General features: G+C 48.9%; 1 protein-coding gene across 2 annotated transcripts in view; it reads right to left on the bottom strand.

The window, feature by feature from the left end:
* Positions 1–22,577, bottom strand: part of LOC119458330 (tRNA (adenine(58)-N(1))-methyltransferase catalytic subunit TRMT61A) — a 50,907-nt gene that overhangs the window by 26,768 nt on the left and 1,562 nt on the right. For both annotated transcript variants that reach the window (XM_049671095.1, XM_037720165.2), the window contains exon 2: positions 13,665–13,934. In XM_049671095.1, coding sequence (XP_049527052.1) covers positions 13,665–13,934 — 270 coding nt within the window. The remainder of the gene's footprint in view (positions 1–13,664; positions 13,935–22,577) is intronic.

Genomic DNA, 22,577 nt, shown 5'->3' with positions numbered 1-22,577 from the left:
CTACCCGATCGTGAACTGCTGCCCGAGGCCGGCGAGCATCTGCGCCTGTGGGCAGAATGTGAGCAGTCGGGCTACGGGCCCGAGACCCACACACAGCTGTCTGGCCAGAACGCCGCCGCCATCGGCCCGTGCTGCCAAGCCGCCTGCCTTCCCTCTTCAAAACAGTGCTACCGCACTCTGGTCGCCCGTTCATCCGCCGATGCCATCGACATTATGGTGAGACGGACACCACATCTTTTAGTCGTTTCGCCACCTCCCATTTTCTGCGAACTATTACTCATCCTCACACACGTGCTCAGCCTGAACTTATGTGCTATTGATGCCATGCTAACTCTGAGTGTGTTTTTTGCCGTGATAGTTTTTTGAGTGAAAAAGCTTCTCTGCATTCTACAACAAACGGCTTTGTCCTCAATTGGGGGTTCTCGGGGGCTCCACCTCAGACAACAGTCTAAACCATTCAATAAAAAGAACCTGCATCACAATGATGCTTGTTGAGGGAAGAATTGACAAGGAAAAGTGCGTATGCGCAGAAAACTATGACACATATCTAGCGTACATTTAACGCTTTTGTATACCCTCAGCATCACAGTTACACATACCCTTCCTGGGGAGAATGGCCAGATTACTGTTGGCCACCAGTGGTTGCTTAAAGGGATACGGACACAAAATCAGAAAATATAATGAAAATGCTGAAAATGAATCCTGAGTCCTGGTATGATTACACCGAAAAGAAGTAGTCACTTAGCTCATTTTTGAGCCGATTGCTTTATTTTTGGCGTTCTTGTGAGCACGCGCCTCGCCACCCGACCCGCTGGAGTTGGAAGGCGTGACGTCACGACACCCTCGTTAGACAGCCAGCCAGTCGACCGCGGTCATTCGATGCGCGCCGATGCCGCCATCGCAAGCATGGATTCAAGTTCTGGTGCCTCTACCAGCGATGAGTACAAGTCTGAAGACGAGGGCCATTCCAACTTGGCAAGAAATATTACCGCTTACGGTCACGAGCCCTCCGCGTCAAGTGACGAAGAAGAGCAGGTGGCCGTGGAAGTGCCGGTCAGGTTTTCGCAAACCGTAGCGCGAAGATTTCACTCTGCACCAGACACTTGTGCAAGAAATGACAAGACACTTGTCATTTCCTCTGTAAACTTGATTTTTCAAGAGCGCACGAACGTGAGACAGCTGCGGGGTACTTCAGCACTGCGTTGATGACTGAATAGTAGTTCATGCCGTCGACGTGAGCAACTGCTGTGCAGTATCAGTACCTCCGAGACTCTCACGTCCACTTCGCCAGCCGCCCGACAGATGGCAGCACCTGTCTGGCATTCTCCCCAGTTTTTCCCGCTTTTAGCCTGTGGAGAAGCAGAGCTGTGTGTGTGTCTGCTCCACTGCCATGTAGGACTGATCTCGTGAGTCGCGCTCGCTAGCCTTGTATTGTTTCACTATGCTTTGCCAACATTTTTAAAGACATTACTGCCGTCGTGCCCAGCCTCGAGCATCTCGCCCCAGCCTTGCCCTCACATTGCTCAAGAAGGCTGCAAGTGAACGAAAACAGTACTGACATCTTTTCGCCTCCTCTTTTCAAATGCTCCGCTGATCATTTCTGCCTTGCGTTTTCGTGAGAAGACCGACGGCACAGCGTCAGGCTTTAGGCATTGCCTTTTGAGCAGCATGCCGAGGCTTTTCAGAACAGCCAGGCTGGTCACATAATCATCATCGACGAAGTGGTCCGCGCAAATGAAGTCATTCTTTAGAGGTCTCCAGGCTAGGCGTGATGGCTCACAGGCAGGTACCTAAAGTTTACGCACCTTCTCGTCTCTGGGAAACGTGCGCGACGGCGTGTCACGACCGACGATGCGGTTATAACAGCAATGTCTGGGCATTTCCTTCCGCCGCGACAAACACGTCAATAACAAGCGACGACCATGGGAAGGCGCATGTAAAGGCTGTTTCACATGGTGCGATGTCAACAATGCGACTGATGCAACGTCCAGGGTTGCTTGCTGCCAGATTTTGTCGCACACACCACATAAATTCTTTTAATGTAATGAAAAAGACATGCACGTTATAATATAATTGACCTCTCTTTATTAGGACCAAGTAATATGTGCGTTTTGTAATTTAAAAACGCTTCAAAGTTTAATTTGTTTTGGAGTGCGCAACAGTGGTTTGTGAAGTTCAATACGAGGAGAAATGGCGGACGTAAACAGCTGTTCGCAGGTGGTCGTTCAGCGCTGTGTGTTGTCCCATGTGTATTTTATGCCTGTGTCATTCTTCCTGCAGTTAAACAAATTACAAGAGGACCTATCAACAAGCCCCTATAGCTGTTGTCATCGCATATGCAGTATTCGGAATTCGGCTGCAGCGAAGTCGTCATGTCAACGCAGAGACCCTCGCGCTGCCCGTCAGCTTCTGAAAAATGGATGTGTGTGTATTGCTCGTGATTGCGCATAAGCGGTTCCTGCTCCTAGCAATATTCTTGCACCAAACTTAGCAGCAAGCACCAACCCAAAAGCTCACGTCTGCCCCTGAAGGAAGCCGCAAATGATCTGTGTGTAATTACTGAACGTGCAATGGAATTTGTGTTGTGAACGTTTATCTTAGCGCCAGCCTGGTTCGTCCGTCTCGGCGCGTGTGCTGTAATTATTCATACAAGTGCTCTCTGAATATTTCGAAAGGCGTAAAAGCCGACACCACATTTTTTTTAGGAGCTGCAGTCACTTGTGTACGTAGTATCGCATCATTCTGACAGACATGGGCGTCGTCTACTTTCTGCCTGTTTCTCACGCTGTTAGTGCGCTGTGAATCTGTATCAAGAAGCTTAAGTTAATATGCTGCAGTACGTAGTGCAGCCGCGTAGCCCCACGGCTAACATTAAAGTACCTTGTTAGGAGTACGTTTGTTTGTTTAATAACAAAATCGGACGCTAAAATTTTGTATTCATAGTGGCAAGTGTAAAGTAAGAAGCTATCGAAACTATCCGCTAATAGCATACATGTGCTTCTACCTGCTTGAGCACATTATCTTAAAAGAGGCTGAAAACTCCAGATAACCAAAACATACGCAACTGGAGCAGGCACTATGGTTCCTTTCCTGGAAATGAAAGCCAGCATCCCAGTCTGTCAAGCTTGTCATGTACTTAACCTATATTAGACCAATGTTAGAGCATGCTAACTGGAGCCATTTCAAACTAGGTTATTTGACCAAAATAAGAAAGTGCAAGGAATGTGTCAAGTTACAGTCTAATCTGGTATTCCCAAACCGATTGTATTAGCAAAACTTTATGCCTCCCTGAATTGCCTGCATTACCCCATGCTGAAAACAGGGGAAGCTGATTCCCTTTCTTGCTGTTGAAAAGCTGCTAGAATCTGAATAGCTGACTACTTATGTTCTGAGAAAAAGTGAGGGGCACTGACAATATCTCTAATCTTTTGTATGAGCCTTCACCTTGAACGAAAATGAAATAAAAATATTTACCTTTGCAAGCCTCAGAATCCAAACATTCTCAAAATTTTGAGGAGCCACATTAAATTTTTGAGATATAGACAATAAAAAGTGTGCCTAAGTACAAGTGCACACTGAACACACTTGAGTGGTTGAGTGGCCAGCAGCGAATGCAAAAGCGTCCATAGCTGCTACCTCGAGGTAACTGCTAGGTTGTACGTGTGTTTCTCCTATAGCCCATGTACCTGGCAAGGGGAATGGTTATACGTAGTCCTGTGCTTTTTCTTTTTTTTTTCAATAGGGGGTGGCTAGCTGATTCCGTCTGTTTATGTATTTATCATTTGTGTGCATCTTATGTGCATGTGTTTGTATCATGTTCTGATTGTTATACGTGCAGTGATGCAAGCATCTTTTTTTTTAAATATTGCCCTACAGTCATTTATTCAAGTTTGTGTTGAAATGTACAAAATGTGGCCACCCAATAATGGCCAAGACAGCCAGCAGGATTGGCAAAAAATATGATGCAGATCCAATGCACTTGCTTGAATCGACTTGAGGTGAAGCTTTCACGCAACGGTCAGTTAAACTCTAGAAAACTAACTGCAGTGTTTACAGTTGTCCTTATTTCACCCGATCCAACATGTACTCATAGGCAATGTTTGCTTATTCACCGCACAGGTCACATAATGTAACGTATACATAGCACGGTGAACTCACTCAAACGTCGGCTCACTAAGACTTCGAACTAACCGTGAGTCTGAGTTTGTTTGAGCCTGACTGAGAAGAATTTTGGTGAATACGAGTAAGAGCAAGCTCAGTTGAGTAAACTTTTAGTGAATATTGTCATGTGGTAGTCAGGGAAAGATCATCCGAGTATAATTTTAGTGAATGTGAGTCAAAGCAAGCTCGGCAAGTAGAGATTTGGTGAGTATGACTCAGTGCAAGCTCACCTAAGTAGAATTTTGATGAATATAAGTCGGAGCAAGCTTGGCTAAGTAGATATTTGGTGAATATGACTTGGTGCAAGCTTGCCTGAGTAGAATTTTGTGAATATTAGTCAGAACAAGCTCGGCTGAGTATAATTTTGGTGAATATGAGTCAGAGCAAGCTCGGATAAGCAGAATTTTGGTGAATATGACTCTGAGCAAGCTCGACTTAGTAATGATGGGATATGGTTATACGAGCTTATGCAGTAATACATGTAAGTGTAGACTCATTAGCAACATTGCCTCCATCTTGATGGGCAATACCCACGCCTTGTGATGAGTCTGCACACTTTCTGAGCTGTGGGCATGCAAGACCCACCCACACTTGAAAAGATACTATCATTCCCACGAAGGAATGCAACCGGCTGACTTCACTGCACAATTTTGATCTGCTTTTGTTTAATGAGTTATCTACTGCTTGCAAAAACAAGGCGTTTGCCTACTTTTCGCATTATTGCATGTGTTTTACAGGAAGTAGAGACAGAGAAGCAAGAAAAGGCAGGAATGTTTATGGCGAAGTAGTTCCTTAGAGCACAGCGATATGTTACAACCAGCATAATCACAAGTATTTCGAATCGCTGAAGTAAGCGAAATTTGCAATTACCTTTTAATGCGAGGGTTAATACAGATGCAGTAAGGATACAATGTATGCAACACACTGAAGGTTTATTGGTTTTTTTATTCAGGAGAAAAATGATGCATCAGAAAAATGAGAAAAAAAGCTATTTAAATATTGCTTCGAAAACAAATTGGCAATACTGTTTATTCCCAGTCAAAGCGTTAAATATGCTATTGTTACGATATGTTATGAATTCATTACGATATTCAGTTTGCACGTTCGCTTTGTGTCTCGCAGCGGAAGTAACAGAACCTTGAAATGAGATAATTCATTCGGGAAAATGCGCATGAAAGCCCTAACCAACCGACTGTAACTAAATGGTCGTGCGTATAGCGTGACCTATTGACCATAGCATTTGTCCGTAGTTGCATATTCTTTAAATTGTTCCGTCCATAAAAGCATACCGCGATAAAACTGTGGCGTCTTCGTATATCACGAGTTGTCTCCAGAACCAGAAAATTGGGACGACATCCGAAGGCCATGCCTTCCCGTGAGAGACACCTGTAGTATTTACCAACTCGCAGCGAGTGTGAATAACGGAAAATCACGCAAAAGTATGTACTATCAGCACCCGAAGCCAACGCAAAAAACAGCGTCGCCAGATTAGCAACGTAGCATGTCAGCAAACGCATAGACATCACAGAACCAAATTTGACCTTTGAGTTTTTATCTGCACTGTTCGCGTGTCAGTGCTGATGTAACGTACCGATTGGGCAATCCAAGGACCCATTCAATTAGTTGCACTGTTCGAGGCTTGTTGAGCCAATATTTATAGACAAAAAAGTATCTATAAACGTTGCGTTGAGCGACCGCCGCCATTTTCCAAAACAGACCGCTGTCACCTTTACTTGGGAGTGCGGAGAGCTGCGAGCATGCGCTACTCTCGATGGAGGAGAGACACGACTGGCGGCACAGCAAATGAGGATTTAATATGTACAGGGACGGTGAACACACGCGACACACAACACTAGAACCACAACTAAACAACTAAAGGCACGCAAAACTAGACATAACTCAGCGAAAAAGCTTACTTAAAAGAACTTCCAAATCTCTAACTAAATATAACACTACTAGAAAACGACTATCTCATTTCCGGAGCCTAGCTCCGCCTTAAAGTCTCTCGGTCAGTCTTAGCTTTTCTCACCAAAGTCTGGCCACCTTGGCCCCGGCCTAACTGCGTCGTAAATCGGAAACGGGATCGTCTCTTACAGATCGTTGTCTTGACGTTCTCGTCGCGTCCGTGTCGTGCTCGTCCGAAGCGTTGAGGATGCCGTAGGTGCCGACGTCTCGCGTTGTCTCTTTTGTCGGCGGTGAGCTCGTCGCTCGTCGGTGATGAGCTCGTCAGCTCGTCAGCGATGGCGCTCGGCGTTGCTTAGGCCCACCTGGATAGGCCTAGCGTCGGGATGCGTCGCAATCTCTTCGTGAGTGCCGACGTGGCGTCCCGTGGAGAATCGAACGTGCCGGTCTGTAGCAGAAGGGGGATCCTCTCTGGGGTGCCTGGTCCTGCCGTGAGAAGCTGCAGCCCGTCCAGGAGCCTCGCCCGAACTTGCCGAGGTCGACGGCCACACCTTGGACGGCCAGCGTCGCGGACTCAACCAGACCCCCAAGTCTCCCGTTGCCAGAACATAGCTGGAGATGCGACCTTCCTGACCCGGTGCCACGTCGAAACTCAACGGACAGCGCCGTTCATCCCTCGACTATGCCTCGGTTCGTGCGCCTCACGCGCTCGCGCCGTTCGGAACACCGGGCATCGCGTGCTCCTCTTCTTTTTCGCGCCACAGGCAGCCTCTTACATGTGACATAGGCCCCCTCTTCAAGAGTTTTTTCCGAAAAAACTGCTTACTGTTGGCCTTCTCTGCTGGGAACTGAACTCTTCTTCTTTCACTTGCGTACTTCTTGTGTACTCGGGGCTCATTACTGATCACCACACTTTCGCGCACATTTCATCTTACACCACACACTGCACTGCACTGTTCGCAATGTTCACAAGTTCATTGACCCAAACACTTCTACATGAATAAATCTCGTATCCAAACATATTGTACAATACTCCAAATAACTTATACATTTGTGCTACTTCACTGTTTTCTCTCTATGCACATTTCCGAACACTACAATCTTCCGCATGCCATTCCTAAACGGTATTTCTTTCGTATCCTACCGCTTGTACTTGTTCACTTTTTCCTCCTTTCCCTAAGCTCCCATGCTTCTCTACGTATAGCCCGCTTCCTTCTCTTTCCTCCTCTAGCACATCTCTCGTGCATTTTGGAAGCTCTCTGCCTTAACTTTGGCTTCTTCATCTTATTCTTTCTTCCCGACCATCCCATATTCTCATGCACACGCGTCTTCTTACGCCGTCTTGCTTTCAACGTCCTGTGCAGCCTTATCCTACCCTTACACATTCCGTTCGAGTTCTTCCTATCCTTACAAGCTGCCCCTTTTAGACAACTCTGGAACCCATCACCTTTCTCATTGCTCTCGGAGGTTGACTGCCGTATCATTTCTGATGCTTGGTTATCCCTGACACAAGCTTCAATCGCTAATGCTCCGTCGTCCCGAGGTGGAGCTGCTTTTCCTTCTACTACCTTCTGCTTCGCGTTTAAGCAAACCTTAATCTGTATATCAGCCATCTGCTCATCTTGGTCACTATGCTTCAAGGGCTCCTCACTGGGGCGCTTCTCCACTATGACCTCACAGGTGCTCTCTACTCTGCCTGTGTCTTTTGACATCTCTCCGCTGTCAGGCTGCTCTATTTCGCTAACGTGCCTGCTTTCTATCTGTTTCTCTGCCTCATTCTCTTTTATTTTCGATGCCTGTGCTCTCTCTCGTAGCATCCTTATTCCTCTCTATCTCTTTCTCAAGAGACTGTATCTGTTCCTCATACGCTTTCTTAGCTGTAGCATGCTCCGCTAATCTAGCCGCCTCGCCTACTCGATATCGGCTTAAGGCGCTAGCCCACTCGTTCCTTGCCCAGCCTTGCCCGACCGCTTTTCTCTCATCGCGATGCGAATACGCATCTAAATCACCTCTGCGCTCATCAAACGGAGCCATCAACTTCCTGGGGCAAATCTGCTTTGGTCTGGGCGAAGTAGAGTCGGATGACGCCGACCTGGGGGAAATCGACCCCTCGCGAGATCTGGCGTTCATCTCCGCCAACCTTAGCTTCAATTCCAAAATTTCCTTTTCACTTTTGTGCTGTTGTTCCTGCTCCACGCGTGCTCGTTCGTGCTTCTTGCGCTCTCGTTGGTGTTCTTTTTCTTTTTCTTGCTGCGTGTATTCAAAAACGCCATCGTCTCCTCCTTCGACATATTTAAATCCTTCGCTACCGCCGCCAAACGTTCCCATTCCATCTTTACAACTCCCGAGTATCGGTGACTGGGCCGTATCAATCCTGGCAGGCTCGCCAATATTTGTCACCTTTACTTGGGAGTGCAGAGAGCTGCGAGCATGCATACTCTCGATGGAGGAGAGACACGACTGGCGACACAGCAAACGAGGATTTAATATGTACAGGGACGGTGAACACACGCGACACACAACACTAAAACCACAACTAAACAACTAAAGGCACGCAAAACTAGACATAACTCAGCGAATAAGCTTACTTAAAAGAACTTCCAAATCTCTAACTAAATATAACACTACTAGAAAACGACTATCTCATTTCCGGAGCCTAGCTCCGCCTTAAAGTCTCTCGGTCAGTCTTAGCTTTTCTCACCAAAGTCTGGCCACCTTGGCCCCGGCCTAACTGCGTCGTAAATCGGAAACGGGATCGTCTCTTACAGATCGTCGTCTTGACGTTCTCGTCGCGTCCGTGTCGTGCTCGTCCGAAGCGTTGAGGATGCCGTAGGTGCCAACGTCTCGCGTTGTCTCTTTTGTCGGCGGTGAGCTCGTCGGATCGTCGGTGATGAGCTCGTCAGCTCGTCAGCGATGGCGCTCGGCGTTGCTTAGGCCCACCTGGATAGGCCTAGCGTCGGGATGCGTCGCAATCTCTTCGTGAGTGCCGACGTGGCGTCCCGTGGAGAATCGAACATGCCGGTCTGTCGCAGAAGGGGGATCCTCTCTGGGGTGCCTGGTCCTGCCGTGAGAAGCTGCAGCCCGTCCAGGAGCCTCACCCGAACTTGCCGAGGTCGACGGCCACACCTTGGACGGCCAGCGTTGCGGACTCAACCAGACCCCCAAGTCTCCCGTCGCCAGAACATAGCTGGAGATGCGACCTTCCTGACCCGGTGCCACGTCGAAACTCAACGGACAGCGCCGTTCATCCCTCGACTATGCCTCGGTTCGTGCGCCTCGCGCGCTCGCGCCGTTCGGAACACCGGGCATCGCGTGCTCCTCTTCTTTTTCGCGCCACAGGCGGCCTTTTACATGTGACAACCGCGAAATACCTCTCGGCATAATTTCGACGGAAAATCGCAGCGATTGCTGCGACGTTGAGACCAACCGGGTGGTCGCGGCCGAAAATCGCAGAATCGTCCCTACGACTGCGATTTTCGTCGCATGCGACGGAAATCGCACTTCCGGTGCGAAAATCGCACTGCAAAATCGCACCATGTGAAACGGCCTTAAGACGCATCATCTGCGTGGAGCACCGACAGGGATGTTTGGGACGGACCACGTGCGAAGATCACCAAAAGGGGTTAAACAAACGCTGCAAGGAACCGACACCTCCGGCAACACTGTGGCCACCCTTGGCCGCACGCGCGAGCGCTCGAGGCACGCGAACCGATGTGTAATCCGCGAGGGAGAAGCAACGAAGCAGCATTATCGATGTGGCTCTTGGACTGGAAGGTCGCTTCATCAGCTATGCTCTGACGATGGGAGTGCGGAGAGCCCGGCCACGAAGCTCGTGACGCTGGCAAGGCCCAGGCATGGCTGCAGGTTGCCACACAGATCGAGGGAGGGCGAAGAACGCTTCGTTAAGCCTAACCAGGCAATTGACACGTCAGTGGCGGCTACCGGGGCACCAGCCATGGACTCGGTCAGGTCGACGGAATCGCGAGTCGTCGGCACTTACGGCATCAGCGACACCCCGAATGAATACGACGTGGACTCGACGAGGGGAACTTCAAACCGACGGTCCATAAGAACCCGCGTTTCTGGAGTGCGGCGCTGTTAGGATGAGGCTAAGGTGGCCAGACTTTGATGTGAGTCAGGGCTAGGACTGACTTAGAGACATTAAGAAGGAGCTAGGCTCCGATACCGAGATAGAGTATTTTTTGGCAGTTTTGTATTTAGTATTGAGTGAGTATTTTGGTTGAGTTATGTCTTTAGTTTTGTGTGCCTTATGCTTTTACCGATCCTGCTCATATTAAATCCTTGTTTGCTGTGCTGCCAGTCATATTTCTTCTCCATCCATTTCTTCTCCAACGCCTGCATGCAACCCTTCTGCTCCCAAGTAGAGGTGACAGACGTCAAATTTCAGCTTCTGCTGGCAGCCGCTTGGAGGCAAGGTGCAACAGAAAATCACAAAAAAAAAGGTTTCTTGTTCTTTTTTTTCAAAGCAGCTTGTTGTATTCGTCATTTTCAACAGTTCAACTTTTGTTCCGACACCACCCGCTAACTTTTGTGTCCGTATCCCTTAAAGTGCACCCAAAGCACGGTGGACGGAGTACTTTTTCATTGCGCCCCCATCGAAATGCGATCCGTGTGGCAACACAACCTAGATAGCACAAGGCCTGTTCACTGCGATCCATGACGTCATGCTACATGGCCTGACTGCCATAGAATCTAGTGGAGATGCTCCCGAGTAAGCAGCGGTGATTGGGACATCACCACTTTCGTCACGCCAGGCTTGGCAATGGAAATTTTGGAGCCAGGTGCCATGACAACATGGGTCAGAATGGACAGGCTTTGCGCTATCTAGGTGATGTTGCTCGTGGCCGAAATTGAAGCCGCTACCTTGTACCGAGCAGCACGACGTCACAGTCACTGAGTCGCACTGTGCCACAGTGGAATAGAATATGGCACTGACTGCGACGCCTGCCAACGCAGCGGCCGATTCTTTAACAGTACCGCGCAAGCATAGACCAGCCGACTGGTCCGCACCTTACAACGGCGCGAAGTAACGAGATCAGCAAGAGCAGCTCATGCGCATGAAGTTCACTCGAAGCGCAAGTTTCGTGTGCTAGGCTCTTCCACAGGCATGATACCGCCCCTGTCAAGATTAACTCAGTGGAACCTTCCCAACTTATCGAAACAAGCGCGCGTCTTTTTTACAGCGACGCTGTTATAGGCTAGGTTCCAGGAGATCGTGTCCGTCAACGGAAGTAGATCGACAATTTCGGCTCCATGTGCGTGGTGGTTTGGCTCCATGAGCGTGGCGGTTTGGCTCCATGAGCGTGGCGGTTTCCCGCCAGCTGTGCCTAAGCACAGGTGTCAAAACGGGTGATGGATGGCCCATTGTTATACCCTCGCCACCGCAGATACCTCTTTCACAAGTGTCGCGATGCTTGGCAGTGGCACGTCCCACCAATCATTGTGCCCCTTTGTCTCGTGACTTATACACACAAGGCTACATGGCTCGCCAGTGATATCGGCGATGCAAACTTTGAAGCCGCGAAGGAAGCGAGCTCCGGAGGAGGAAGGCACCTGGAGGTGGAGAAGAGAATCCTGCGTTGGTAAAACACGTGGAAGTGCGCTAAACGCGCAGAGTGCGCTATAGGGTGCCTCGATGCCACGCTTCTCCACGGAAGGTGGCGCTGACATCCAGGCACCCTTCCAGTGACTTTAGGCACTCTAAGAGTGCGCAGCAAAGCAATGCCACCTAGAGGAAAGTGCGAGCAGTCGGCAATTGCTGCGCGACTGGCCGCTCGAGGCACTTTGCCTGTATTCGTGGGATTCTTTCACGCTCGGAAAAACACTTTTATGTAGGACGTATTGAGCGACAGAAAGCTGTATTGGAAGTTTTTCACGTTGCCCTACAATTTTCTCATTGACACTTCATCTAATTATAATATGTGAGAAGTTGATTAATTAATTAAGACGAATTACACAAGTATGCAGAATGCAAAAGATAATCTGAGTATCTCCAAGCGACGGCAAGCAATGTTACCTTGGTTCTGTCCAGCTAGGCGGCATCTGCATATTTTGAAATCTTGGTACATGATCCTACTAGAAGCATTTCACGACGACAGCGATGGCTGGCCACTTAGGCTTTCCCAAGACCTATGACCGCATAAAAACACGTTGTTTCTGGCCGGGCCTTTCCACCTCTGTCGCCAAATACGTTGGCTCCTGCCCGTCATGCCAAAACAGAAAACGCTCGACATCCCTTCCAGCCGGTCCTCACCAGCCTTTACCATGCCCGTCCACCCCCTTCCAAATATGTGAGCATAGACTCATACGGAACCCTCCCGCTCACGCCCGCTGCTGGTTCGTTACCGCAGTGAACCATCTAACGCGCTACGCTGAGACATCAGCTCTTCACTCAGGTACTGCCTCCAAAGTAGCAGAGTTTTCTGTGCACTGTATCTATCGTTTTGTGCCACGGCACACCTCGTGTCCTCCTGAGTGACCGTGGCAAGACGTTCCTTTTGCATGCGCTTCGTGAAGTCCTCCAGGCCTCTGACACCACCCGTAAGACCACATCAGCGTACCATCCACAAAAAAAGTGGTCTTCATCGAACTTTGTCCAACATGATGTCTATGTATGTTCGACCCGATCACACGAACTGGGACACCATTCTACCTACCATGACGTTGGCTTACAATACTGCCGTCCAATGCACAACTAATTACAGTCCCTTCTTCCTTGTGTACGGTCGTGCGCCGTCTTTTGTCTTGGACACTACACTCCTTTCAGCCCCTGCTACTCCATCCGCGTCTCTTCCAGAAGAATTTGCTGCTCACATCGCCCGCTGCCGTGAAATTGCCCACGCCAACACCGCTACCATGCAGGACAAAAATAAAATTAGCTATGGTGCAACGCGTCGTGTTGCTTCATTCCGCCCAGGCGACGAATTTCTTTTGTGGACACTTGTTCGCGCACCAGGGCTCTATGAAAAATTTCTTCATAGATATCTTGGCCCCTACACCGTTTTGCAAAGAACTTCGGCCGTTAACTACCACGTCACTCCTGTCAGCTCAGCTACTTACCGCCGCCGCCGCACTACAGAAAGCGTTCACGTCTCTCGCCTGAAACCAATCGACCTTTGCCACCGACTCCTGCACTCTCTGAGCACCCCCTGGATACAAGTTACTCCTTGCATATCACGTGGTGCGAGCCTATTTCCCATGAGCTTGGTGGTAGGGATGGATGTTCTCTTGGCTTTATATGTATTTATGACTAAGCTTCAACGTTGTCACGTGACGCTCCTCCCAGGTTTTTTTTGCCCTTCCTCCATGGTTAAAAGCCCCAAGTTGTTGGATGAACAAGCATAACCAGTAGGTTCCGTTGATGGTTATTTACTATCTTTAGCATGCAGGGCATGCAAGTTTTTTGTTTACAGGGCAGGGGCATAGCCAGGAGGTGGGAGGCACACCTGGCCCATGCCCCCCCCCCCCCCAACACCCCAGAAGAAATTCCTGGCTAGGTCACTAATACATGGAGGCCACGGTGTGCCTGAAAGGGCCCATAACCAGCACAGCTGAAAAACTATTTAAGCTGTTCTGCTCACCACAGCCTGGTTTCAGCGCTGCAGCAGCAGCATCCACAGCTTTCCAGGGGTGAGGTAAGTCCAGAAAAACAGCATCAGCGAGTCCCTCAATGCCAAAGCCATCTTGGCAGACATCGCGGTGTGCACAAGTCACAACTGAGTCCAGGCCGTGCTCTTGAAATTCCTTCTGGGCCACCTGGGCACGATGCTCATGAAAATCGAATGTGTACACGTGGCCATTCGGTGCCACAGTCCGCGCCAGGGCATGTGTCATTGAACCACTGCCAGTGCCTGTAAAAAAAAAAAAGCATGCAAAAATTAAAGCTATCAGTGCTTCCTCAATCAAGTGGAGGGTACAAAGTCACGTTCCATGATTTCGTGTGTGTACTGGTGTTTCTTAAAGCTAAACACATACAAATTAGCAGGTCACCGTTCTAACATGCCACTGATACCATAAACAAGCTTCCATAAACAAGGAAATGGCATCAATGTGATTGAGCAAAAGCACATCCACATTGAGAATGCAGAATAAACTCCTTATGACATGCATAAATTGGCCGACAATTTCTCAGTCAATATAGGTAAGGATAAAAAAGAGCACCCAAATCCGACACAATGCTGGAACCTAAAAGATGTTTTGAGTAAGTCAGGTAGCAGCAGTAGTGGGCACCACTGGCAAAGCCTTGTCACATGTAGCTGTTTGTGTCAACCACGAGAATAAAAGTAATGTATGACACTTGTCGTAAAGTTATGCAGATCTAATGTGCATGTTGGAATCTATGTGAAGCAACGCTATTGTGAAACAGCTAATGGTACACAAGTAAATATGACGCACATAATTGTCTTTATTATCATTTTATGCAATGTGTAGTCTAATTTAACGCTTATGCATTGCAGAGGTCACAACTTAAATGTCACGTACTGTTTATGCACCGCACAGTTCACAAGCTATGCTGAAATGCAAACACCAGTTAAGGTGGATGTATACACAATGTGAATTGTAGACGCTGCACTGTGACGAGAACCAAGGCGATGTCAGATCATTGTGGGGGAAGAATTGTAAGGAATGCACAGACAACACATATGTAACACACCCCTTGTGTCACAATGTCACATACCCATTCTGAGGGATTGATCCCGGAAAGGGCACATATGAAGTGGCTTGAGAATGGAGGCAGGCCAATTATAAGAAATGTGCAGGAAGGTGGTGAATATCACGCACTATTCCATTAAAGGGGTCCTGAAATACTTTTCTAACAAATCATAGAATGGCCTCACTATTAAAGGACGTCACCTCATGAATTTCCTGCCACACATTTTTTTGTCGAAGCCTTCAAGTATAAGTGGAGTAAGAATAGTTACCGCACTGATGCACTCGGATGTTCCTCCCATTTCGTCTCCACCAGCGCACTGGAAGCTACACAGGGGGTATGGCAAGGCAACAAAGCCCCGCACTAAAGTTTGGCATTTTCGTTGTTTTGTTTTAGGGCGCAGCTCTTAGGCACCCATTCCTGTGTAGATTGTCGCCGTCCTACCTCGTAACCGAGCGAAAGATGAGAGTGAACGCGGAGGGATGAAAAAAGCAGGGAGAGCGAAGGGGTGCGAGGAGAAAACCGGAAAGGAGGCCGCAGCGGAACCATGAGGCGGAAAGCAGAGGATGGTATGACGAAAGCGTGAGAAGAAAAGTGTAGTGCGGAAACGATGACTACGAGATGGCGCCAGAGTAGTGTGCATCGTCTGGGATGTCTGTCGGAGTCTGCTGCTGTGAATTGTGCCCACGCGTCGCCCACGCGCTGGCTCTCGCGATCTCCAAATTAGCGAGGGAGTCGCACCACACTTCACTCCGTTTGCAATGTGACGCACGAGACAGATTGTCCCCACCAGCCAATATATCGCGAAATGAAAGCACGCATACAGCTGCGCTCAAATTTTGCATAAGGGAGCATCGTAATCCCTTTATTAAATTTTCTTGCTTTTTCTTTTTTTACGATGCTACTAACGGTTCTGGCCTGTGCGGCACTCTCTCGATGCAAAATGGGTGCTCGGGTTTCTTCGCGCGTGCGCCTGGAGCTATGTCACCCACAGAGACCAATCAGATAATGTGGCTGTCAGAGCATCTCCCCAGAGAGGGGCATTACGGCGAGAGAGCTTGTCATGACAACCTGGGGCAGCCGCGATATCGACACAACGTAGCAAGCTGGTGTGATCTCGAAAGCCACGCGCAGCAAACTAGTTACGCGCAATTGTCATTGTATAGACGGAAAGTGCTAAATGAAATACTTTCTTCGTCTTGTAGCGCCCACCGACGCTGCTAAGCGGTAACGCTAAGGTCAGCGCTCTCGGCCGGCGCCTTGGGGCCGGCTGCGACTGACGAGAAAAATAAAGTTGGGCGGCGCGTGCCAGCGGCGCAAGCACGGCACGCGCTAGTCCGTTCTGAAAGCCTGCTGAGCTGGTCCTCTTGTTCTGGCGCTCCGCTGCGACCCCTCGGTTCCCGACAGTGGTGACCCGGACGTGATGACCGACCCCAGCAACCTCCCGCCCTCAGGTAACCTTCCGCCTGACGCTACCTCCTGCCCACATGACGTCGCAGCTCTACAGCTCCACCTGCCCACGTTCTGGCGCCACAACCCGCAGGTTTGGTTCGCCCAGGTCGAAGCCACCTTCGATCTGCACCACATCACCTCGGAGACTTCGCGGTTTCGCCACTTACTTTGCAACCTGTCTCCTGAGGTGGCTCAAGAAGTGGCAGACGTTATCGCTGCACCTTTGAGTGATGCCCCATACCAGCAACTGAAGCAGAGCATTTTGGAACGTACCACGGCGTCTGAGAGCGCGTGCATCCAGCAGCTGCTTACCTCCGAGGACCTTGGAGATCGCCGCCCTTCCCAGCTGCTCAACAGCATGCGACAGCTCCTGGGCACAAGCAACGTCGACTCGAACAGTGCGCTGTTGAGGGAGCTCTTCCTGCAGCGCTTACCACAGTCCACCCGCCTTGTCTTGGCCGCTACAGAGGACTTCACCCTCGACCGCCTCGCCCAGTTCGCTGATCGAATTCACGACGCGACTTCTCCTTCAGTCGCCGCCCTCTCTTCAATGCCACAGTCCTCAACAATGGCACGCTTAGAGTCCCGGATCGACCAGCTCGCGCAGTCCTCGACGCCCTTCGGACGTCCTCCCATGACCAGCGCGGCTCCACCTCATGTCCCAGCCGCCGTCCTTCTTCCCCGACCAGTCACCGCTCGCGCAGTCCTCGACGCTTGCCTATCTGCTGGTACCATCGCACTTTCCAGCACCGCGCCCGTCAGTGCAAGTCCCCATGCGAATGGTCGGGAAACGCACCGCGAGATCACTGACGGCGGCATGTGACCTCGCCTTACAACCCGGCCGCCTTTTCATAGTCATGGATCGCATTTCCGGCCTGCGGTTCCTTGTAGACACGGGTGCCGAGGTCAGTGTACTGCCGTCCTCCAAGTGTGACCGCGCTTCTAAGTCACCTGGACCTACACTCCGCGCGACAAACTCTACTTCCATCGCCACGTATGGTCTGCGGTCCCTCACTCTCGACCTAGGCCTGCGGCGCACATTCCGGTGGGTCTTCATCGTAGCCGACGTCCATCAGCCTATCCTCGGTTCCGACTTCCTGACTCATTTCGACCTTGACGTCAGCATGCGCCGCCATCGCCTGATTGATAGCAAGACGCGCCTCTCGATCCCTGGCGTTCTGTCGGCTGTCGCTCCCACCGGCATCTGCACACTGATCCCAATATGCCCGTATGCTCGTATCCTCGAAGACTTCCCTGAGGTGACAAGGCCCTGCAATTTAAATCAGCCTCCCAAGCACAGCGTCACCCACCACATTGTCACGCGTGGTCCACCTGTCGCAGCCCGTCCGCGCCGCCTCTTTGGTGAGCGTCTGGACATTGCTAAATGGGAATTCGAGCACATGCTCCAGCTAGGTATTATTCTCCCGTCGTCCAGCAGTTGGGCCTCCCCGCTTCATCTGGTGCCCAAGAAAGAACCGGGTGACTAGCGTCCGTGCGGTGACTACCGGGCGCTCAACGCTCACACGGTCCACGATAGCTACCCCCTTCCACACATCCAAGATTTTACAGGCCATTTGGAGGGATGCAAAATCTTTAGTAAGGTGGACCTTGTCAAGGCCTATCACCAAATCCCCGTTGAGCCGGCCGATATCCCGAAGACAGCCATACTACACCCTTCGGCCTGTTCGAGTATGTGCGCATGCCCTTTGGGTTACGGAACGCAGCTCAAACGTTCCAACGATTCATTGCCGAGGTAACGCGCGGCCTCCCGGCTGTATTTGCCTACATCGACGACATCCTCGTCGCGAGTCCCAATCCACAAGATCATGAGCGTCACCTCCGGGAACTCTTTCAACGCCTTCAACAATTTGGCCTGGTTGTCAACCCCCAGAAATGCGTATTTGGATCTTCCGAGCTCGAGTTTCTGGGCCACCACATCTCGGAGCTGGGAATTCGTCCGTTGCCCTCTCACGTCCAGGCCATGAAAGACTTCCCCAGCACCCACTACCCTACGCCAGCTGCGTGAGTTCCTCGGCCTAGTGAATTTCTCCTGACGTTTCATTCCGCACTGCGCTGAGCTTCTACACCCACTGACTAACCTTCTTCACACGACCAAGGGCTCCTCATCTGCGATTTCCTGGTCTCCCGAAGCTGACGCTGCTTTCAGGGCTGCTAAACAAGCCGTTGCCGATGCGGTACTTCTCGTACACCCGAGAACTAACGTGCCAACCCGCATCATGGTGGATGCTTCCAGTGTGGCCATCGGCGCTGTTCTCCAGCAGAAAATCAACTCCGAGTGGCGCCCACTGGGTTTCTTCTCTCGGAAGCTCCAACCTGCCGAGACTCGCTACAGCGTTTTTGGCCGCGAGCTGCTCGCCATTTACTCCACCATCCAGCACTTTCGGCACTTCTTGGAGGGCCAGCCATTTTATATTCTAACCGATCATAAGCCTCTGGTGTATGTCTTCCGTACAAACTCTTCCAAGTACGTCGCACGTGAAGTTCATCAACTGGCCTATATATCGGAGTTCACCACGGATATTCGGCACATCAAAGGCACCGACAACGAGGCAGCTGACGCACTTTCACGCATCACCTCCCTCGGCACTTTGAAATCGCAGATATGTCTATTTTTCATTTAATCAACTTAATACTAGCAATAAATGTTTTATGAGAATGTTCACAGAAGCCTCATGTACAGATCGGCAGCATTTTCTTATGTTTAGAAAGTGTTTTGGGCCCCTTTAAGAGATCTGCATGCATTAGAGATACCTATGAGGCAGCATTACATGTATATGCTTTATATTGTGATTTATTGCTTGATTATGCACAACAGTAGTGCGCAAACTGGCACTACTTTGGAGGTCAACATGCAGTGCTTATATGGGCCAGTTAGCTGGAGTTTCTATCTGGTACCCACAATGTTTATATTTATATATCCTACAAATATATCCCTAGTGATACTGACCGACAAATAGGTGTGAAGCCATGCTGGGCAAAGCAAAGCAAGTATTGCTTGAATAATCGGATGAAACTGCATTTCAATATGAAAGGAAGTGGGACATGGACCGTCTAGAGTCTGAACATCAGATATGTGAAAGCCGCAACCCCTGCGTGCTTAAGTTCTCAGCACATGCGTCTTCCTTGATTTAGCTATAGTACATAAAATGACAAAAAGAGGTGTCTATTTTAACCAAACAGAAAGCTTTAACTTTACCCTTTCAGACACCAATTATTTCTGTCGAATAAAATCGTACTTTCACCGCATTTCTCGAATCTCCAGAATGAAAAAAGCATACAGCTGCAGAATAGATTAAGAATTTTAAATTCTTTAGTTAGTTTTGTCAAGTTTACACAATGTCTACTCCAAGTGAAATCTCCCTGCAGGAACATCACATGTGATAACATCAAATATTTCATGTCTAGCGGGCTTGAATTGCACCTATCCAGCCACTTGGAAATCATGACTGGTGCAACACATTGTGAAAGACATGAAAAACAATGAAAGAAATGAACACTCTACGTACGATGACATACATCGAGCAAGAAAGCCTAGCCATCCACCTTCCCAATCATTTTATTAAAACATGTTGCACATGTTATTAAAATTTACAGTGCATTTCTGATCAGAAGTGTCAAGATTTATGCGACACATTTTTAATATCATTACTTTCATCAATGATATTGCTTTTGATGCACTAATCATATCGCACACAATTGTGGACTCAGCTCCTTGAAGGGTTAACATCTAGCGCCTTAACTACATTGTGTCATTAACTACACCAAAAAGGCATGTGTCTCTTCCATCTGTCAATCCTAAATATGGGCAGATATAAAACAAGTAAATAAAGAAGGTGGAGGCAAGACTGGTCTACAGCATAAAAATGTTTAGGGTGGAGATGTCTCACGAGTATGCCATGAATATAATATTACAGCACAGAAACGTCAGTGAAGCAATACAAAAGAAACCCAAGTGTTTACACTTATGCTGGTTGACTTGATTGCCTTTACCAACAAATACTTTTGAACATTTCAAGTATTTGTGTCTACGGGTACCGGCCTTCATCATGTACTTGTCATGCACATTATCCTTGTACTTACAAAATAAGCATAGCCACAGGAGGTCAGTCACCAGTAATTTTTCTCATGTATGTCTACTACACCTCCTACAACCGGCACAGTCAAGCCTCGATGTAACGAAGCTGTATTTGCAACGAAAAACATCCTTATATCGAGAATTTCATTACATCGAGGTTTCGTTAATTCAATAGAACTAAGATGGGGAAATAAAAATAGTTCGTTACATTGCAAATTTCATTAAATCGAGGTTCGTTATATCGATGTTTGACTGCATTCCCAATGTCGATGCAAAATAAATCGCAGAAGTAGCCCTAACTTCACATAGGAAAAATCACCATCATCAGCCTATTTTAAGTCCAGGAAATACTCCTCCATGACATCTCCAATTACTATCGTCCCTCCCTCCTTGGCTTTACATGCATTCTGTCATGCAGAAATACCAGTGGTTATCCATCGCACATTTGCAACACGCCTGTTTCTTTATGTGTTAGCATTCTTAGGGCACTTCATGCACTTTCCGGGGGGCCAAGTATCTATGTATGTTTGTATCTGACCGTTTTCCCGCCTACCTAGGTCAATGGGTAGCACATCGGGCTGCTCTGCTTAGGGAACAGGGTTCGAAATGAACCGTCGTAACAACTTAGGTAACCGAGTATGTGGCAATGTGTGTATATGTGCCACGCTTCAACAAACCTTATTCATGCCAACATGGGTGTCACAGTGGACGCGGGGCTGCGGAGGTAGCACTGTTTAAAAAAAAAAAGTCTGACGCCAATTTGGGTAACTAGGTATGTGCCACTGGGAATGTGCCGCTCCTACAATGACGAAAAATATTCCTCAAGTTTCTCCGATGCTGAGCAAAATTAAACCCACATCACGAGGGTTCCTCAATGACAAAAACCCGATGCTATAGCAGGCTGCGTAGCAGTGCACCGGGTAGGTGCACAGCTTTTCAGTGAACCTCTCACCAACTTGAATCACCGAGTACGTGCCACTGGCTGTGTGCCAAGCAAGGGAACGATTCTCAGCGTTTGAAAGCACCGGAGCGTCCCGCTTCTCATCTCGGAGGCCACACGCACACTTCTCGGCAGCGCCACTAGATGGTGCAGCGTGTCCGGAAAGAAGCGCAGGAGAGGATCCCGGTTGCTGCATGGCACGTTTCTATGCGTTCGCCCTTGCCGGCGCGCAATGCATTTGGGCGGCAGTGCTCGATGGCACCGAGTGTTCTTGGAAAAGCGCGAAAGCGGACGACGTGCAATGTCAAAAATCCTGCATTACGAATGTTGTTACAGTTGCTCACATCACCAGAAATAATATTACCAAGAAATCAAAAATACAGGAAAGGGTTAATGGTTGCGTGTTTATGGTTTGTTTTGTTTCTTTTAACCAAGCCTACTGAATAGCTGGCTATTAGAGGTGTACAACTCGGTAGACACTAGCACCCCCCCGTGCACAGATCTGGAACATTTTATTCAACTGGTTTCTTTCTCATGGCTGGGTGACCCACGGTTGCTTGGCATAGACGAGTGTACTCCCCTGAGCAAAAGTATACAGAACAGGAATTCTGCATTACACAGCCAATTTTCTTCCCCACCTATGAATGTTACTTAAAAAAAATAGGACTGCAGTCCAAACTTGGCACTGCAACCTTTCCTGTGCACTCATCGATCTTAGTCTGTGCGTGTGAATTATAAATTCAGTTTTTCCAGCGAGCCTGTGGTCCGTGTGGGCTTTTCATTTCAGGTCCTAAATCTCACGTGGCAAGTCTTCTCCAACACTGCTCAACAGGACATCATCTGCAAATGGCAGGTTATGGAGGCATACCCCATTCACCTTTACACCTAATACTTCCCAATCTAGCATCTTAAATACTTCTTGCAAGCATGCGATTAATAACATTGGAGGAGAAGTGCGTGCTTGCCTTGCTACTTTCGGAAATAGTTTTTTCACTTTTCTAGAAATTGTGAATGAGTACTGAAATGAGCACTTCAAGTGGGTCCACAGTAGCCTGGGTCATGATTTTCATTGCAAAACATGCATGACCACTGAGACAGCAACAACCTGTGACTATGCAGCGTGAAAAAAAATAAAAAAATAAGCACACAGATTCAACACAATGTTGGATCCTAATTGTTTGAGTTTGCGAGGTAGCAGCTGTAGTGGTTGACATGAGCACAGCCCTCTAACCTGTAGTTGTGTGTGTCAACCACGAGGATGAAGGTGATGTACGATGGCTGCAAGCACCCACAAAGTGGGGGGCTGGGGTGATGGAATAAACTTTATTGTAACGACCAAGCTCATGTTGCCATGG

The sequence above is a fragment of the Dermacentor silvarum genome, chromosome 7 (assembly GCF_013339745.2).
Source record: "Dermacentor silvarum isolate Dsil-2018 chromosome 7, BIME_Dsil_1.4, whole genome shotgun sequence".
NCBI classification, from domain to species: domain Eukaryota; kingdom Metazoa; phylum Arthropoda; class Arachnida; order Ixodida; family Ixodidae; genus Dermacentor; species Dermacentor silvarum.
This window is presented reverse-complemented; position numbering and strand designations above follow the sequence as displayed.